The sequence below is a fragment of the Pleurodeles waltl genome, chromosome 5 (genome assembly GCF_031143425.1).
Source record: "Pleurodeles waltl isolate 20211129_DDA chromosome 5, aPleWal1.hap1.20221129, whole genome shotgun sequence".
In the NCBI taxonomy this organism is placed as follows: Eukaryota; Metazoa; Chordata; class Amphibia; order Caudata; family Salamandridae; genus Pleurodeles; species Pleurodeles waltl.
Genome location: NC_090444.1, coordinates 1552208568 through 1552229841, shown reverse-complemented (window position 1 = coordinate 1552229841; position 21274 = coordinate 1552208568). Strand labels below are relative to the sequence as shown.

General features: G+C 43.2%; 1 protein-coding gene across 1 annotated transcript in view; it reads left to right on the top strand.

Moving 5' to 3' along the window:
- Positions 1–21274, top strand: part of PXDN (peroxidasin) — a 584135-nt gene that overhangs the window by 440039 nt on the left and 122822 nt on the right. Inside the window, exon 19 of the mRNA XM_069235854.1 lies at positions 14316–14524. Within this exon, the coding sequence (XP_069091955.1) occupies positions 14316–14524 (209 nt within the window). The remainder of the gene's footprint in view (positions 1–14315; positions 14525–21274) is intronic.

Here is a 21274-nt window from a genome sequence, read left to right as displayed (position 1 = left end):
GGTTTTATGGCATTCAAAGCACTTGCCGGCCTTAGCAAGCTCCTGAAACTTTATTGCCTTAACAGGATCATAATGCTTCCCCTGATACCCTTTCCCCTTAGAAGTGGAATGGCTCGGGGCTCCCCCATCCTGAGAAGTTTTTGGGGACTCTTGTGAGGACTCCTTGAACTTTTTGTCATCTTTCCCTTGGTTCTTCCCCTGAGAAGAACCATGCCCTCCATTTTTCTGATCACCCCCTAAGGGTTTCTGGTTAACCCTAGTTCTTACCCAGTCATTTACTGCCTCCCCCAGCTCTCTGGCGTTGGTCAACTTAGAGTCAACTAGAGACTGGCGGAGCTTTTCTTGTGTACAGTTAGTTAGAAGGTGCTTCCTCATAATCAAATTGTAAAGCCCCTCAAAGTTACTAACCTTGTTGCCCTATATCCAACCCTCTAGTGCCTTAACTGAGATGTCTACAAAGTCCACCCAGGACTGGGTGCTTGTCTTTTGGGTGTCCCTAAACTTGAGCCTATACTGCTCTGGGGTTCGACCAAACTTTGTAGTTAAGCACCTCTTCATGCCAAGGTATGAATCTGCCTCCTCTCCACTTAAGGTCAGAAGCCTATCCCTCCCAGAGTTTGGGACCAACTCCCAAAGAAGTGAACCCGCAGTAGTGATGCTTAACTCTCCTCATCTGGAGGGCCCACTCAGAGGCCCCCAGCCACTTGTCTATGTCATCCCCCTCTACATAGGCAGTCGCTGCCACCATCTCTTTTCTCTTCCCTTGCCTGCGTTTTCTTTTCTAGGGCCAGCTTCTCTGCCTCCAAAGCTATAAAATCTAGCTTGGCCTCCTGCTATCTTTCCCCAATGGACAGGTTCTCTCCTTATGAAGGGACCCCCTTCCCCCAGTTTGCTTTGGGTATGAACCTAGTGAGTGTGTGCAGTGAGGACCGATCTTCCTCCTCCTCACCTAGGCTCAGATGTCCTCTCTCCCTGGAACTAGCATCCTCCCCTACTTCTTCCTCCTCTGGAGCTTCCTGTGGGCCTACATCTTGGGCCTCAGTCCATGCTGTCTGGGATTTAATCATGACATGCTTCCTGAGGTTAGTGGCTGCAGGCAACCCCCTCTCCATACACAGCCCCCTAAACTGGACTACTCTCATTGTGGGTAGGTTAGTCAAATCAAGCTCCATGGTTCCCTAGTTTTGTCAACAAATTGTTTTTGCAAAAATTGGAAACAAGAATTTCGAAAAGTCACAAAAATTTAATCATTGAAATTAATCCAAATTAAAAACTAAAAACAATTTTTGCACTGGGACATTTTAAAGGATTTTTAATGCGCTTTACTTAAAACTATGATGGGTTATTTGTAAGGGCAGGTAAGTACCTACACTTTGCAATAGATGACTAACCTCCCCTTAGGTCCAGTTAGGTCTCAATAAATTAAACCTAGCTCAAGCCTTGGAAGCTTGGCAATGAGGACAACGCTGAATTTAGTGGACAAAGCATAAAGCATTCAAATATCACAAAACAGTAATTAAGTAAAACACAGGAAACAGTTTAAAAATCCCAAACCAATTTATAAAAATAGGAATTATTTTAGCTTTAAAATGACACAAACAAAAAAATAAAATCGTATAAAGGGAACCGGACATACTAATTTTTAAAAGAATGAATCTCTTTAGTACTTAGAAACAAATAGTGCCAATCTGGTCGCACCTCGACCGGGGCAAAGTCAAAGTTTAAGGGCGACCACGATGGAGCCCTGCTTGGCTACAGCCCACGAGAGGCTTTGGTCAAAAGTTTACCTTCTGACTTAGTCGTTTTCTTGAAGATTTTCTTCAGCGGGATCAAGTCGCCAGTCCAGTCCAAACTCCTGGAACTCTTCCATGGATATGCATCGCAGAAGCCCTCGATGGGGATTTTTACCTTCGGACTTAGTCACTTTTTCTAGATGAAAATACTTTGACCAGGGCGAACCTGAATCTTGATCCGACGTCCTTAGAGCCCTCTTTAGATACACTGCCTAGGAGGTCCCAGCCAAACTTCAACTTTCTACGTTCGGACTTAGTCACTTTTTCTGAGCTTTTCTTTACTGGGACAAACCTGCAAGTCAGACCGGGTCGCGGTTGAGGCAGGCCGGCTAGAGTTGCTGCGACGGGTCGGTCCCATTATTGAGTTTTTTTCAAAAAGTTCTCAAAACGTCTCCAAACTTCTGGATCTTCGCCCAGATGTTCTTTTAAGGTTCTTTTGCAGTCAACAGCTCACCCAAATGTTCTAGAAGGTCTTAAGGGTGCGGACTATAACTCCTCGAATGCACCTTGCGCAAACTCCAATTTGGCCAGTGGACAGTGGTCATCTGGTCAGTTTCTTCAGGAGTTGGTGCAGGGGACTCTGGTTAGCAATTTTTCACCTGTAGCAAACAGGGAGTCCCTCCTTGAACCAGTTGAAGCCAATCAAAGTCCTTCTTGTGGTGAAGCCCAAGTGTGCAGCTGGTGCAGTCCTCCATAGTGGAGTGTCCAGGTGCAGGTTAGGGGTCCAGCACGGCAATCCTCCTTCTCCTGTAGTTCTTCCTTGGAGGGATCTGGTAGGGATCTGAGGTGTGGGTGCAAGTCTGCCAGTTTTATCCTTGCTCCTGGGTGAAAACAGGGGGGTCCTGGTTCTCCAGTCAGGTGCAGGGTCCTTCCCCCTGTGATGACAAGTGTGGCAAAAATCAATACCAGGGAGCACCATTCCTCAAAAATCCATCATGGCTGAAAATTATTTTTGGATGTTACATCTAGCTGAGCCCACCCCTTGGTGTGGCTCAAAATCCTAAACACACCCCTATCCTGCCCTCTCCTAATCTAATCAAGGGGGCACCAAATTGTCTGGGTTTGTAGGATGTGAAGGAGGTGCTAGGCTGCTCTAAATGTCCTTCCCTGCTTTTGAAGACCAGTTTGGCAGCCCTCCACCCCCCCTTCCTGCTTCTCCATCTGCTGACGGAAGTTCTCCTTCCCCAGGCACATCTCTTTGTGTTCAGCCCCGGCTACTTCACACCTCATCAAGGCAGCCTGTCCAGTCTGCCATAGGCTGGCCAATCAAAGCAAAGCACTACAGGGATGAAGTTTGCAACTTTTTAGGTAGAGTTTAAAACTCTTTACCTGAACAAGTTATATTAAATCCAACAATTGTAAGTTGTGGGATGTATTATAACAATTAATTTGATACCAAACCTGAGGTATCTGACACTTAGGGGACTTTATAAATTAAAATAAAGTCTCCCCATTCTAGCCTGTGGAGGCTATTCACTACAATGAGGCTGTTTTACCTCACCAGGGCTTATAAAACTATTTCTGTAAGGTCCCTGCTTATAGTTACATGGCCCCCAACCCTAGGGGCACATAGGGCACAACTCAGGGGTGGCTTATATGTAAAAATAAGATAGTCTAAAACTTTGGAAGTACTTTTAATTCCAAATTTGAATTTTCATGAAACTTTAATTTAAAAGCAGCCAGCAAGGCAGTCCTGCCATTAAAATGATACTGGGCACCTCAGAAGTGCACCTATTGGTGCACTATCTATGCTGGGGTCCCTAAACCTACATGCCCTGCCATATACTATGGACTTATAGGTAGGTTAATATTGCCAATTATAATTAACCTAATTTGCATGTCCACTTTACTCAGAGCACTGGCTCTCGGACTGTGAAACCATACCCAGGGCACAGCCAAGAGCCAGTTACCACCAGTATCTGTCCCAAATGTTTGGGGTGACCCAGGCAAAAAGGAGGACTTTCCTATACACAGTACATGGGTTGAGCCGGAGAAATTGCAATTATCAGGATAAACCAAAGATAATAAAGACAAGCCTACTTTCTGAGGAAAACTTGGACACTGAATCAGAGATAGATTTAAAAGTATCTGCTTCCCGTTCATTTTCTTCTCTACCCCTAATACATCAAGGCAATATTATAACAAAAACAGATAGCAAAAGATGGTGGAGATGGTGGATTTGAAGAAGAGATTGAAGGGATGGGTATAAGGATCAAAGAAGGGAAAAAATAATATGCAGAATCAAAAATATCAGAAGAATTTCAAAGGGGTTTATGATGCCCTGGCAGTTGCAGTATCCTCAATTTGGTACACAGAATTGTAACTACTTTTTAAACTCCTTTAATAGAAAGTGGGGAGAATGTGTCAGACAGAGAAACTAAATTGGGCGAAATTGCACAAAGGATGGAGAAAGGCTCCAGCTTGGGTCAATGGACAACTGACCCAAGCTGGTTCTGAAAGTACAGTTCAAGTAGCAGGCACCCTACAGTGTACTGAGAAGATCCCACAATGCAAACAAATAGTGAAGGAAAGTGGAGGGAAGGAAAAGGAGGCATCCTTAGCTGGAGTACAGTAGTCTTGTAACAGACTCTACCCACACGTTTTTAGTGTGTAGTATAAGATTTTCAAGTACACTTTTATAAAGTTAAGTACTGGGATGAACAATTAAGTTATTATGCGTCTGGGTGTATGTTGAGTGTCAATCTTGTTGTACAGCGCCCCTCCACCCTGAGCAGCCTACTCACCGTCGCTACTACTGAGACACAAGTGCTGAATGAGTTGTACTTGGCCCAGTATGCTGAGCCATAGTAGTATGGGCTCTGGCACATCAGAGTCAAATGACCCAGCTTTAGCTTACCAGTGTCCACCAATCAGAAGGGATATTTTACAAACAGTACACAGGCCTGCTAGAACTGTAGCCCTACCCTGAAGTATCTTAAACTTAATGCTATTAGTAGGGCCTGTAATTCTAATCAGGCAATTGGATGTTTTTTCATTTTCCAAATTGTCAACACTGATTTAGGTAGTCATCGTCTTCCTCATAACATCTCAGAATTAAGATTGAAAATCTGAGATAACCCACCCTCTTCGCACAATGGTTATTTCATGAATCTAATAGCCCATCTGGAATTTTTGAAATGCCAGATAAAATTACTGTGGAAGATTCTTTTGAAAAATAGAATTTGGGGCTATCAAAGGGACAGTCTAAATCAATTAAAGGAACTGGGGAATACTTATTATTTTCATTATGTTGCTTCAGCCAACCAAACGAATAGTTGTACATGTATTCAATTAGGCTTTTTCGTTACCTTTCACTACATCATTAGTTAATTTAATACCTAGATAGATAGGTTTGTCGACAATACGATCATCATTTAATCCGGTTTTATTAATGGCAACGCCTTAAGTTTGGCAGAATTTAAAAGTTGACTGGATGTGTTTCCACATTTAACTGCCTCATCTTCAATTGCTGATAACACATTCTTGGTTGATAATGTATAAATTGCAGCATCTTCATCATAATGTCATAGAGCACCTCCATCTTTATTAGATATGTGATTTCACTGTAAGCATATCAATAGGACTTTGATTATTTATTTTTTTATCGGAAAGGAAAGAGAAATAGTTACATTCATACATCATTTTACCCTAACATAAGATTCAAAAGATGATTACATATTCCCCTTAGCCTGGAAGGAGGCGAGTTACTCCTTTGTCATCAGAACAGAGCTTTAGATTGAACCTTCATTCATGGGCCAGAAGCCAGTTCTGGAATTGTCCCCAAATTGCTTTTCCTTTTTTTCTGGCCGATCTCCCCTTACGGTCATACAGTGCGATCTCCAAATGATACAAAGACAATAACCTGCCCAGCCACTGCTGCCATGTCGGTGGATGCGTGTTCAGCCATGCAGAGGAGATACATACTCGATAGACCGCCATGGCCAGAAAGATAAGCGCCCTATGTCGTCCCTTTGTTTCCTCCGCAGCCCCTAAGACCATGATCTCGGGGGCAAAGGACCACCTCATATCCCAGTATTTCTTTTAGCACGAGTTGCATACCGTCTCTCAGTACCGTCAGTTCCCCACACAGATGAACAATATTTGCTCCATGCGCCCCACACCTTGGGCAGTTTGTCCCGCGTGAGCCCCCTCCATTTGACAAGGTGAGCCGGTGTATAGTACAGATCGAACATGGTCTTATAGTGTTGTGCTTGTAGAGAGGAAGAAATTAACATAGTATGTCCCAGTTCAAGAGATTTGAAAAAATTAATACCTCCATCCACCAATTTGTCCTTCCACCTCTCACTATGCTTCCCTAAATCATCAGGTTGTTCTGCCATCAGTGATGAGTAAAGTAATTTAATAGGCATATTAGTTTCCCCCAAAATTCCCTTTAACAACAGATTATTTCCCTTTGTTCTAGATCACATTGTTCTTGGAGACTCCTAAACGCCTTCACTCCAAGATCATCATAGAAGTCTCCTAACCTCTCTATGCCTCGAGAGGCCCATTTTACCATATGACTATCCTTAAATATTTCGGGAAGCGACGGGTTCTTGATTATTGTATAATAATTCAATCTTCCAAGCGCATTCTTTATGCGCCATGACCGCCAGCATTTATAAGCCGCCTCAATAAAAATACCTTGTATCTAGCTTTCTTATAGTACACAGGTTCGAGGAAGGTTAACAGACATTAATTAGCAGCCGATCCCACAAGCAGCTCATAGATATTGGGACCGTCCTCCACCTCGTTCTCCCCTGCCCTTCCCCCCCCATAGCAGGCACATATATTGAAAAGCTGCTGCCGTTTGGTATAGTTTCATATTCGGTAGGGACCAGCCCCCTTTTCCCGGGGCAAAGAGATAAATTTACCCGCTCTTCTGCACTTGCCCTATGCCCAAATAAATCTTATGACTTCCCACTCCATATCCTTAAACCGAGAGTTTGTAAAGTTTAATGGTATGGCACGGAAAATATACAATAGTTTTGGGAGAGAATCATTTTAACCATATTGCACCTCCCCATTATAGTCATATGCAAATTGTCCCATCTATGCATAACATTTTTGGTCTTTGCAAGTATTGGGTCTAAGTTCAGGTTGATGATTTCTCCTACTCTTGGTGTAATATCAATACCCAAGTAGACTGCATGATCCACCCTCCGATTGTCCTGAGAATTCGTATATTGGTTAACCAGCAGCTGTGTGTTTTTGTTCTATTTAGCAGATACCCAGAGAACATTCCAAATTTACTCGTCACCTCTTCGATTTCTTTCAACGCTAAATCCGGGTTAGAGGTTACTATGGCTATATCATCTACATATGCTAGAACTTTTGTATCCCATCCATGCCTACACACCGGTGAGATCTTACTATTCCCTTCGAGCTGTCTAAGCAAGGGATCTATATATAGAGCAAACAACGACGGGGAGCAAGGGCATCCCTGTCTAGTGCCGCACCCTGCTTGGATACATTGACTGCCCTCTCATTAATTGTATTCTCACTCCCGGCGACCTGTAAATAGCTTGGATTGCCAGAATAAACTTCTCCCCAAAGCCATAGTTCTCCATAACCTGCCAGAGATATTTCCAATGAACCCGATCAAATGCTTTCTTGGCATCTAACAATGCGACCGTCATGGGCTCCTCCGCAACTTCTGTTGCATCGAACAGCGTAATAACTCTTCGAATATGTTCAACCGTGTCTCTGCCGGGACGAACCCATGTTGTCTAGGTGTTACCAATTTCTTGATCACCAAGGATAATCGAGCAGCTAGTATTTTTTAATAGATTTTAGCATCGCTATTAATTAATGTAATCGGCCGGTAAGAAGCCGGGCTCTGTGGAGCCTTCCCTTTCTTAAAAAAAACTGCTATATTAGCCATTCCTCATGATTGCGGGATTTCTCTGCCATTCTGTACCTGAATAAATAACTCTATCATCAGAGGAAGTAACAATGTTTTAAAGATTTTATAGAACTCTAAGGGAATTGCATCTGGTCCAGAGGCTTTCCCAGTGGCGAGTTCACTTTTAATGCCTTATCTATTGCCAGACTATCAATCTGTCCCTCCAATTGCAAATGATCCTCGTCTATTACTTTGTTAAACCTAATGGAGCTTAGAAATTCTTGCATCTCTGTAACTGAAGATCCAGATGTATCGCTATAGAGCTCCCTATAGTATCTCTGAAACACCTTCCTAATTCCATCTGCATCTGACACTGTTTTCCCTTGCTGATCCCTAATCTCTCTGATGACCCCGGCTGCAGCTTTGTGCCTTGCCCTTACCGCCAGCAGATGCCCGGTTCTTTCTCCAAACTCATACCCTTCAGAACGTTGTGCAAGATATTTTTCCGCTATTCTTTGTGCAGTGACCTCGTTTATTGCTGGCCTTGCTATAGCAATCCGCTTCTGAATTTTGTTTATATCCTTCCCCTTTTCTATAATTGTAATCAGCTGTCTTTCTGCATCTCTGAGTTTCATATGTAAATCCCTTACTCTGCTTTGGATGCTTTTTTGTTTCTTAAGGCTAAAGCTCAGAGTTTCCCCCCGTATTCCTGCTTTCAAGGCATCCCAGACTATCTGTATATGGGCAGACCCCAGATTATTCTCTAAGAATTCAGCCATCCAGTTCTTCATATATTCACAATATTCAGAATCCTTAAGGAGCCCTCTTTCAAAGGTCCACCTCCTAACTTTATACTCCAGACCATCTAACTCCAGATCAAGTACCAATGGGTTATGATCCGACATGATCCGTGGCAATAATTCCATACTAGCATGTGTTAACAATTCAGGGGACATTAAAAAAAAATCTAGTCGAGCCAATTTTGCGTGAAGGGCAGAGAAATCGGTGTACCCAGGATCTGAGTTGCGTAGCTTAACCCAGGCATCTACCAATCCTAGCTCCTTCTGAATACCAACCATTGCCTTAAATACACTAGGCTTACTTCCCTGATATTTCTTAACTACGGGCGCTAATAAGTCCTGTAATCCATCCCATGAGTCATTAAAATTGAAATCCCCACATAGAATATACGGGGGAGGCCATCCAGTTAATTCTATAGCTAAAGTATCCATTACTACCGGATCATCGGTTAATGACCCATATACAGAACATAAAGTAAAACATCCTTTACCATAGAAGCATTCTACAACGGCCCATCTCCCGTTCCTGTCAGCCTTCTGTCTAGCAAACTTTAATCTATTACTCCGATCCAATATTGCCACCCCGTTAGTTTTCACATCTTGTTCTGAACACACTACCATTTTCATACCAAGTGATCCTAAAATTCTGCGGTTCTTATATTCCACGTGTCTCTTGTAGGCAGTAAATGTCCGCCCTGAGAGTTTTGAGGTCTTCCATTACTTTCCTTCTTTTTCGGGAGTTATTTAATCCACAGATATTAATAGAAGCTATTTGAAGTCTAGTCATTTCTATCCCCTTCTTTCACCCGCCTCCTTTCCCACCCTTTTCTACCTCCCGTTCTTTTTCCTTTGCTTTCCATCCTGGCTGTATAAAGTTTTTTGAGTATCTTAAATATACCTCCCTTCTCCTTTCTCTCTCTTATCCTTATACTTCTCCTGATTCTCTTTATCCCTTCCTTTCCCATTTCCCTCCCATTTCCCCCTCCCCCTATCCCCCTTGTCCCCAGACCCACTTCCACCTGCTCTCCCATCCGCCCCCCTCCCCTCCCGCTAGGGCTGGTTGGGATCCCTCTCTCCTGACCAGCCCCCCCCCCTCCTGTAGAGCAATCAGACCACCTTTGGTCCGAATATTGGCATTGTGCAGATGTGAGGTGCCCGCCCACCTCCAGGTTTACTTGACATCCTTACATCATTTTAACCCCATCAAATACTCCTTTGCTTGAATCTCTGACGTAAACCATCTCACTTTTCCATTCATGATCGTTTTTAGGCGTACGGGGGCTATGAGATAAGCTTCCCCTCCCTTGTCCAAAAATGGTTTAATCAACTGTCGGAGCCGCCATCTGCGTTCCACAATTGTATGGCAAAAATCCGGTCGAGTAAAAAAAGTGACTCCCTCTATAGTACGTGGGGCATTAGGGCGAAATTTGTCAAAAATAGCTTGCTGTAGCAAAAAGTTACCAAAAAAGACCAGGATAGCTCTAGGATATTTGGAGTCTGCTGAGTGCGACCCCTCCCTCCGAGTTGCCGGAAACCTATGAACACGCTGAATCTCATTATCCCAGTCCCAGTTGCTCAGTTCGGGAAAAGCCCCACGCAGTAGCTTAATCATGTAAGCCCGAATGTCACTCCCTTCCAACCCTTCGTTTATGCCCAAAAAGCGCAGATTATTTCTTCTCTGCCGGTTCTCATGATCTTCCAGCTTCCACATTATGTCAGTCAGTTGACCCTCCTGCGTAGCATTCTGTTGTTTCAGGATATCGACATCCTCTTCGACCGCAACCATCCTCGCATTCATTGAGCATAATTTGGCTTTGATCTTGGTGCACGACTTTGCTACTTTACGATCTGTTCCTTGCAACCGCTTTGTAGCTACCCTGGCGCGTCGATTTTCGATCCGGGTTTCTGTTTGAAGTTCTTTAATTGAATTGTATATTGATTGCAACATCCCAGAATCAGTGCCCACCATTTTTGCACCCCTTATCGCATCCCGGTGCTTCCTTCCATGTTGTTGTCCGTCAGCTGTTGACCACTTGTTGCAGTTATATCTGTTGTATCTGTTAGTCTAATGCCAGAGTAGTCCCATTTTAAAGTCTTACTGCCACTTGACGTAGAGAATTCGGTGCACTCCTGCGAACCAGACCTTATTTTTGTGCACTTCCGCTGCTGCCGCGTCTGCCATAATGTGGGTTCATCATTTGATGATATATTTTCCATCTCAGAGGATATGCTACTACCAGACTCGCTGAGGCCATGCTATCCGCTGCTGAGATCGGATTCTTCTGTCAGAGAATAAAATGTATCCCCACTGTCTTTTGCCCAATCCAAAGTTTTCGTCTCTTGTTCCTTGTCCCGTCCTCCTGGTTTTAGCAATGTGTTTCGCCCAGCTTCGGCACCCAATGTAGTGCTTATATTGCTTGCATCCTCTGCTCGTGTTGAGTTCCCGGACTGCTGCGCTTGAGGCCCCTCCTTACTGGGGGGGGGGACCCCTTCCCTTCCTTCTTTCTACCATGCAGTTGTCTAGGCCCATTGATAGACCCTCGCCGCATTGTGCAGTTGTCATAGGGGGTTCTTTAATTTCCGTAGAAATCTTCTCGCCGAGGGCACCAAAGGATATAGTTTCTGTTACGAACTGACTATCTCCGAAGGAGGGGGTTGTATGGATAGTACCACTTTCTTGTGTCCCTCCTGCAAGAAAAGACATAATAGTGGGCTGGTTTTTGCTTTTCCCCCTGACCTCCATGAGGGAAGTGATGTTGTCGGTCTTGGCGTCTTTCCCTAGGCCGGTCGTATTTCTCCCGGTTTGCCTGGCCATTGTTGATGGGGGCGCCTATTTGCCCCAGCTAGGTCCCCTTTATCTTTTCCAAGTCGTGAAGCTTTAGTTCCGTCCATCTTATCTCCAGCGTTCCGAACCATCTTAGGTGCCATACTTATTTTCAAAGAGTGAGGGAGTGCCCTCACAAATCCAGCTAGTCCTACTATTACTGCTAATACCTTGTGTATCACTCTTTTAACAACTCCCCTTGCAGGCTGGTAAGTGGTGCACAGGAGATTAGTGATGCCAACCTGAGCGACCAGTAACATTGGCGCCACCTAGCACTTTGTTGAGCTAATAGCCAGTGTAACTTCTAAGCTTGAGGAAAGTCTTTTCAAACAAGAGCCTGCTGATCAAATAGAACACCCCCACGGCTGCTATCCCCTGTTGCAGAAGCAGACTCTCTGTTTATTATTATTTCCCCCCCCTCCCCCATTTTCCATTTTCTTAGTCTCAGTCGTAAGCAGTATAGTATACAAAGATTCTGTTTTTCTTTAGAACAGTCCCCAAGTAAAAAAAATACCTCAAAAGTCCAGTAGGGTGAGTGCCCTCAGAACCCTGTATTATATCACAACCTGTTGAGGTGCCAAAAAAAACTACTAGTACTTCTTTACAGTCCTTTTTTTTTTTTTTTTTTTTACTTTTTACAGTCTACTGGCAGGCAAATTCAGCCATTTCAACCCCCCCCCCCCTATCTTACTTGAAGTCTTTTTTTATGCAGGCTGGGGAGAAGAGCAAGCCAGGCGGGAGGTACTTCCAGTGCTCCCTTCTGTTCGTAGCTTCCAGGTTGCCAAAATTAGGAGTAGCATAGCGCGGCATCCATTGCTTTTCAAATCGGAGAGTCCCTGCTCCAAAAGAAAGCCCTTTGTGCTGCTTTAATGCCTTAGGGGTCGCTCCCAATGCCTGCGTCCTCCGTCCTTGCCGCCTGGGGGCCGCGGCAGAAGAAACCCAACAAAAAGCAGCGATCCGTGGCCGGAGAGAACAGCTTCTCTCCAGCCTCTCTGTGTCTGTGCGGTGCGAGCTTCGTCCGGGGTGGGCGGGCCGGCAAAACCTCGCGTCCTACGCAACGGCCATTGCCATCAATAGGACTTTGAATTGCAAAGTTCCTCTGCAATCATCTGTTGTTTCTTTAAACGAGTAAGGCCATCCACATTTCTGCTCACAATGTCCAAATTGGACATGCTAAATGAAAATATGCAAGGTGAGTTTTTCTTGAATTGTCTCATGGGCCACTGATAAACCTACCACTGTTTTTCTTTTGTTCTCTCAATTGTTATTATTGATTTTTTTTTTTTATGCACCCCACATCTGCACTCTCATTTGCCCCCTCCCGGCTGCCCACTCTAACCGCTGAAATTTGCTCTTAAACATTCTAAAAGCTAGATGTAGGTCTCCTACTCAAAGGAGACATCTAGAAAAAGAAAAATAATCAATTCAAGTCTGTTTTCTTCAGTGGGTTTTGAAGAAAGGAAACCTTATTGTCAACTTCATAAAGACTCTTGAGCGCACATCTACGTAACACTTTAAGGCATGACTCTTGTACAATTTGAACTTGGACCCCAACATCTCGAAAGATCAGGGAGTAGGCACTGCATCTGCCTGGTGAATTGAGCTGTCTTATAGAAAAAAGGGGATTACACGGAAGGTAAACCCTGCATATCCTCTAAATACTTTTGCAACCCAAGGTCTCCAAAATGCTTCATTGATAGAACAGTCTTGAAAAAGCACAGACATTTTGTAAGGATGACTACTTACCATGGACTTTTGAAAAGGGACTCTAGGGACTCTTGCAGTGGTCATATCTTCAGTGATTTGTTCATCCTCATTTGGCCTTAACATTGTACAGTGAATATGTTTAGTTAGAAAGGCATTGAATACTGCTCCCTTGGCAATCAATATCAACTGCACATTTGACCACCTTGAGTGGTTTTGTAGGTCATCATTTTTGCGTGACACTCCTGGTGAGATTATCTTTCTGCTCATATTGGGATACATTCAAATAGGCTATACAGATGTTTCAATTTAGCTACAAAACCCCAAAACACTGATCAACCATGGTCTTGATACTTCATGCAATTTCATCCAGTTTAATTTCTGTGTCCGGCACATTCTCCCCCGTTTTCTATTCAAGATCATTAGGAGTTTGAAAAGTAGTTAGAATACTGTGCACCAAATTGAGGATACTGTAACTGTCAGGACATCCTAATTGCCTCAGATGTTCTTCTGATTTTATTGATACTGCATCCTCTTTTCCCCCGTTTTTGAACCTTGTACCCATTTTATTAATCTCTTATTTCAATCCCCCCGTGCCGTTTTAGCTGTCTGTTTCTGTAATCATGTTGCCTTCCAGGTCTCTCATTAGGTAACAAATGTTCTGCATGCAAAACTGAAGGGGTGCGTTACGAATAGAGATGTTTGGTATGGCAGCAATAAAAAGGGTCATCCTAAATGCATGGGGAAGTGGTGACTTATGTAGTAAAATATTGTTCAAATATATTAAGTTTAAAATAGGTCTGTTAAGCAACTAAACTGTCTGTGAAATGTTGGTAAGTGCATGCATTTGTGAAATCTTTGTTACTTACATATTTAGCACTTTAAATAAAATAACTGTTTAATTAAGTAAAAGAGTAGTGCTCCGTTGGTTTAACCATCTCCTGCTTCTCACCTTGAACCATAATAGAGCCAGTCATTTCTCTGGCCTGTTCTCTTGTAAAGATTTAAACAGAAATCATTTTAAGATAATCTGTAGATGGTTTTCCTATTACAATTTTTAATTCGATATACATAAACTGATTTGTTAAAGCAGCCATCCAGTGAATAGTGTCACAATAGATTTCAAAACTCAAGTAAACATCAAACAAAGCTACATTTTAGAATGCTTATTGTTGGTGAAGTGGGACCGAATAAAGTTAATTGTTTTTTCTGTACACTGGATATCTCCTGCATATCAAAGCATGTGGAGATGATAGATCATAACATATATCACAAGGGATGGCTTAAATTGGAATATCATTGTTTAAGTTGATGAACTAAGAAACAACCTTTTTTTTGTGAGGCAACAGGCTTTGGTATGAGAATCCTGGAGTGTTCAATCCAGCACAACTAACACAGCTCAAGCAGTCATCACTGGCCAGTATTTTGTGCGATAATGGAGACAACATAACCAGGGTGCAGCGGGATGTATTTAGAGTTGCTGAATTCCCTCATGGCTATGTTAGCTGTAAAGATATTCCAAGACTGGACCTAAGGATGTGGCAAGACTGCTGTGAAGGTACGTGCACGTAAAGGTTTGAACATGCTTGTTTCCAAGAACTTTTCTTCTTACGTACTAATTCATTTTATTGTTTGAGATAATTACGTTTCACTGATATTAAAGCTAGTAAAAGTGGGGCTATTGAAACACATGAAGGTGAGAAAATGTGTTCCTTTGCCTACTGATGGATCAGACTATTAAATAGCTTTGGTTGAGGACGAGGATATAACAAAATAAGCATGCAACAAATATGAGAATTGTTCTGTGCACGTTTTATCCTTGGGTAAGAAAGGAGATTAATATCAGTGTAATGCAAAATATTTCTTGGATCTCAGTGTTGCGATGGGGTAGTCATATCATGCTTGTAATTGTTTTAGTGGTTGTGTGACTTACTGTATTATATACTTACCAACCACTTTAGGACCCCTAGGTTTTGTTTGTCAAACCTTTTCATCCCTGGGTAGCTGTGGTTCTGAGCTGCAAAGCTTACACAAAGGAATAAGTGTAAAGCATGTAAACGGCACAAAACAGTTGAGGAAATCATCGAAAAATAAATTTGACACTTAGAAAATGTTTCGACAAAAAGTTGGTCTAGTTGTATTGCTCTCACTTGGAGCCACTTTAGGCGAAAAACTCCAGTAGTCAGCGAGTCAGGGGGACCAGCAAGGTCCTCAGAAACAGTTACTGTTGCGGGTGAAGAAGTCTCCAGGCAGTTCCGGCCACTTTAACCCCTTTGTAATAGATCCCCATGGTAGTAGTCCTGATGCAAGTAATGAAGGATGCTGAAGATGCTCAAGGATGCTGTGAATATGATGCTGTCTATGGGCGTCGACATCCTTGAAGTCCTCTCTGTGCTAGTAGAAGTCCATTTGCCACTGGGCTACTAGTCGCCTGGTATTGCAGTCACAACCAAATCCTTCCCTGGTCAATAACTGTTCTTCTGGGTGACCAAGCTGCACTCCAACAACTCTCCTGGGCTCAGTAGACTCGGGTGCCACTTTGAACATCTGGGCTCTGGTGCTGCATGGTGGTAGTTGGCTGTATCTTGATGGTGCTGGGCTATGAACTTGCCCCAGCAGGCTTCTCAGTGGTTTTGCCCCTGTGCTGTGAACAGGAAGTCAGCTAACTGACCATAGGATTCTCTTAGCTTTGGCTGGGCTCTGCAGATGACATCTCCTTGAGCAGGACAAAGGAGGTGCGGTCCCACACCTTTGCAGGTGCAGTCCATGCCTGCACAGCCTCTTTGGGCCAGTTCCAGAGTTGCCCGCGTCCAGAGCTCCCTAGACCAAACAAGAGGTTTGGCAATCAAGGGGGCTACACACCCCTAGAACCTGGTTTGACAGCTGGCTTCCCCTTCCCTCTCCCTAGTGCCAGCCTTTCTACCTAAACAATAGAGCAGCCCATTTCCCCATTTGCCCTTCAAAGGCAACTTCAACTTTGAAACTCACCTTTTGGGCTAGCACCCATCAGGCTTCCTGTCTGGGGGAGGTAACACCTCATCCATTGACAGGACTCTACTGTTATCTTTCCTGGGAGTCATTAACACATGTCCCCAGGAGGGCAGAAAGCTGTCTGCAGGACAGACTCCGAGTACAACAGTAACGGGATACTGGAGGCCTTGGGCAGCTTAAGTGGCAACTTCAAAACTTGCACTTTGCCCCCCCCAGTGACATTAAATCTGATTTAACCATCATATTGGATTTAATACACTGATTCTTTTGATACTTTACTGCACCAACGTAAGTATTCCCCATTCAGAAGATTGCAAGGCTAAGCTATCATCCTGTAACTCTGCACCTGCCAATGGGACTACTAGCCTTTCCATAGTAAACACAACAATTTAGGGTTTTTACTGCTGGAACATGTAAAACTACATGTTCCACTCTCAAATATGCAGCATCCTGCCTTAGCGCTTATTAGGCCTACCTTAGGGGAGACTTATAGTTATTAAAAAGGGAGGTTTGGGCTCTGGCATTACCTTCAATGTCAAAGCCGAGTTAGCAGTTTCAAACTGCCCTTCCAGTCTGCAGTGGCAGACTGGGAGCCATGTTTTATCCTATTGTACTCATGGTGGAACAACTAGTGCTGCAGTCCACTAGACACACCTCAACGTACAGTTCCTAGGTATCCCTGGTACCAGATTCCAGGGGTGTGGAATTTATTAAAATATCTACTTGTCCAGGGGACAGGTTGCTTCTCAAATCTACTTGTCCTGTAAAAAGATCTACTTGTCCCTTTGGTGCCATGTAGTGTGGCGACAAATTATGGCAGCAATTAATAGCCTCTTTGATTATACCAGGGCTACTACCATAGTAGGGCTTGAATGCTTGGAGTTTCAATCCCTACTGTAGCAATTTCCTTATTTTGCCACCTTTCTGCAGATCTGCATACTGGGGCTGGAGGAAGCAGTAAGCAATAGTTCCAGGGCTGGAATGCCTTTGAGTCTGCAAACCTACTAACCTGCATGTTTTAAAGATTTTTACCAGCTTCTCTCTGATATTTTCCCATAATAAGAAAGGTTGGACATTTACTCCTGACAATGGCAGAATTAGAACTTCTTCCAGGGTTGGGAAGAAAGTGGCTGGAGGGAAAATGAACTTGCAGATGCTCAATAGATTTTCACATGAGCAAATCTACACATCGTATTTACCCACGCTAAAATACAGTTCACAAATATTTTATAGGGGTACGACATATACCATGGGTGCACTTTTGTGACTTTCTTTAAGAATTTGGGGCCACAAGTAGGTAGGTTCAGATTTGTGACCTGCAAATTGCGAGTCGCAAATCCGAATGTAGGATGGTGTCCTTGACACCATCTGTGATTCGCAAGGGCTTCGCAAATGCCCACATCATGAATAATCATGAGGTGGGTCGCAATTTGCGACCCCCTCACGAATGGTGGCCTGCTGGAGACCGCAGACCACCATGTCTGTGACTGCTTTTCAATAAAGCAGTTTTTGGGTTTTTTTTTTGTAATGCAGCCCGTTTTCCTTAAAGGAAAACGAGATCCATAACAAAAACGAAAAATGAAACGTTTTCGTTTCATTTTTTCAGAGCAGGACCACTGCCTGCTCTGAAATTTTTTTTACAGTGACATTCACAATGGGGAAGGGGTCCCATGGAGATCCCTTCACTTTTGCGAAAGTGTTAGCACCCATTTGAAATGGGTGCAAACTGCGATTGGTTTGCGCCCGCGTTCGCGGTCACAAAACAATCCTACATTGCACTGCGAGTTGCAATTAGGAAGGGAACACCCCTTACTAATTGCGAGTCGCAAACCTGTTTTGTGATTCGGTAACCAGGTTACTGAATCGCAAAACTGGGTTTTGCATCGCAATGTGCTTTTTGCATGTCGCAAACAGCGAAAGTCGCTGTTTGCGACATGCAAAAAGCTACCTACATGTGGGTCTTGGTCCCTAATTAGGTCTGGTGTTAACAAAGACATTTTGTTTTTATTAAACTTCTATTTCTCTCTCTTTCGGCTGGCTTTACTGTGAGTGATCGCATTCTGCTCTTCCACAAGGAGCATATTGCCACACAAAGTAGTTTTGTTCAGTGTCAGGAACTACAGTGGCAATCAGTGACGTAACGAAACTGGAGGGTGCCCCTTTGCAAAGAACATGGAGGAGCCCCCTCTCCAGACTCACTCAGGGCAGGTGCTGTGCTGACGGGGCCCCCTGGAGGGCGGCTGCGGGGCCTTTGTTATGCCGCTGGTGGCAACGTGTGCTTTAAGAGTTCAAAAACTTTTTGGTTTTTTTTTGCCAATGTTTGTTACAATGTTGAGGGCCTGGTAGCTCCCACAACAATAAAGTGTTACAAAAGCCATGTCAAAATAAGATACGCATTGATGAAACTAAAAGACTTATAAAAATATGTCAGATCAGTTGGCTTTGTCAGTGTTTGTTTATTTTCATGCTTCCCATAATCATGTTGAAAATGGTTACACTGATTTTCCATTAGAAATGTTTTTGGGAAATACTAGCATGCATCAACACATTTTACTAAATGACACTTCATTTGCATATAATCAGAGAGCATTCTGGGAGCATTATACTTAGCCTCTTAGCCTAAACTTTTCAAAAATGTGTGTACACGTTTTTTTTTTTGTACTGGAACCAACGTCAGTAGTGAAGTGTGACCTTAAAACATTTATTTACAGCACGCACCCTAATAATGAAGTCTTTCAAATAATGAACCATAAATACAAGTTCGAACAGCATTATCTTTTGGAAACACATTACCTCAACTGCAGAGAGTTCAACTCTCTGTAAACAGGCAGCCAAAGGGTTTGTGCTGCAGGGGGTTGGGCCTACTTGTCCCAAGGACAAAGTAAACATAAAAACTTGTTGCCCTTGACCCCAAACAAGATGTCCCGGGCGTCGGGCGATAGGAATTCCACAACCCTGTCAGATACTATTGACTTACAAGTAGGTTGGGCTATACCAATTGAGAAAAGCCAATTAAACATACAATTTTAAGGGTCAGAGCACATGCACTAAGACCTGTTTAGCAGGGCTCAGGGCATTTCAGAGTTATTACAGAAGTATCCAGTAGTCACAATGGGGGCAAAAAGTAGGGGTAAACTTAGAAAAGCTTATACAGTATATTTATAGGTGTCACAATTCCCTAATTGACTGTTTAGGTCTGAACTGCAGACATGGAGAATTGTGCTACAGAGGAATTCACAAAATGCAACATTTAAATCATTGCTGTAGTGACACTTTTCCCAAAAAAGGCACTCCCACATGGAAATAAATCAATTCCTGCTCTAAAATGATTTTTTTAACTATGCTGTTTTTTAATGCATGTTCCTTGTCACCACATTGTAGATTAACCCACTTCTGAATCTTGGCACTCTGCTTGTTTGTTGCATTAACATGAATTGCCCTCATGGGGCAATTGATATGTCATCAGCATCACCTGGCCTTAGTCTAGCCATATATTAACACCTATTGTCAAGCATTTATTCAGCATTAGTTCAAAGTAACCTGCTTGACTTTTTAGTGAAGGTGTGAGATGCTTTTTTGTAAACAGATGAACTATCAGCAACACCTGCGGTGTGAGATGCTTATTTGTTCATTCCATGATGCAGAAAGAAATGTTTAATTTTGGTTCAGTTCTTTCACCATCATAGTTTGGGGGATTTCGGTATATGACAGCTAGCAAAGGTGATGGGGAATCCTAAATGGATCATTCCTTATTTACAATTTGCTGCTTGTTGATTTTTGTTCATGACTATTGAGTGAGTTTTAGTTTGCAGTCAAAACCAAAAAATGTGAAGGTTGGTGGCTTTTCAGTTTTAGTTCGCAGTCTCATAGCTGCTATTACAATTCATCTGTGGTGTTTAGCTCTTTCCTAAGCCGTCTGATTGCAAAACACTTACTGTGAACTTAACAGTGGGGCACCCATTGCTTGCCATTAAATGTGTTTATTGTCACTCTCTTTTGTGAGGTCTGTAGTATGGCCTGCCTTCCTCTTTTTGTGTTTGTTCCCTCTCTATTGCATAGCCGCTTTATAATCCTTTTGATCGACATCCACTGCTATCTTTTAGGGAATTACTTTTTTCTTTTTGGTTAACCACCGGAGGACATGTGTTTTCCAGCTCTCTCCTTTGTGTGCTTCCCCCTTTCCCCACACACAGTGTGGCTGGTCTCTTTTGTGCTTCTCCACTGCACGCGTGTGTTGTTTGTTGCCCTCACATGACATTTTGCCCGAGTCCCTGTCCTACTGTTGCCATTTGTGTATTTCTCATCTGCCCTCTGTGCTGCTCTTGTTCTCATGTCCTGCTTTCCCCATTTACCAGGTTTTATTTTTGTTTTATTACCTCCTGACCCTCCCACCCATTTTTCCATTGCTGTTGGCTCCTTAAGCAATAAAGTAGTTTCAAGATACTTCAGTTTAAATTTTCTATTTACCAATCCATTGCAGATCAGTAAATATTTTAAAGAAAGGCCCCTTACATCATTTTGTAACTGCATGCAAGCTGACAAAATACACTCACCTAAAAAATAATGCTGCTGCAACTTTGTAGCTTTGTTTTAATTTTTTAATTATTTTTGTAATATTGCACAGCATCTTTTGCCAATTTCCTACAGCATCATCACCAAAAGGCATTGGCAAAGCAACTAGGTCACAAAGTTGAGAACTGTTGCCTTTGTCAGTACTTGTTAAATCTATGTTTAGGTGTTATAACCAAAGCTTACCACAACTTTAATGTTTGGTTTTTCTTTGTTTATACAGTTCCCTACACCCACTCGGCCGTGGACTGCAAATCTATACTGCAGATCGCCTTTTACCATGTGCAGTGGTGCCTTGCCTTGAGACAGGCCCTGCACCCAACCTGCTGGCATTGACAGAAAGGCCTGGCATTGGCCCAGCTATTGGCCCTGTTTTGGGGTTTACAGACCTTTTATAGGGTTTGGGGGCCTCATCACTGGTCTGTGACTCCTACAGAGTGGCCTGAAAAATTCCATGATATGAATCTGTGGACCTTGGAATCATGCTGGAGACCGCAACTCAAGGCCCAGATTCCAAGAACCTCATGGTAAAATCAGGATGTATTTTAATTTTAATTTAGGGGCGTGCGCTCTCCACACATGAACTCCCTCTGCCCCCTTATGACTGCTTGTTTTTTCCCCCCCATAGATGTGGGGACAACGTCCCCCTGTCCTGTAATGTCAGCTACAACATTTTTGTCCTGATTGGGGAGAGCCAATCAGAGAGCTTATCGTCTATGGTTCTTGCTTTGAAATCACAAAACCAAAG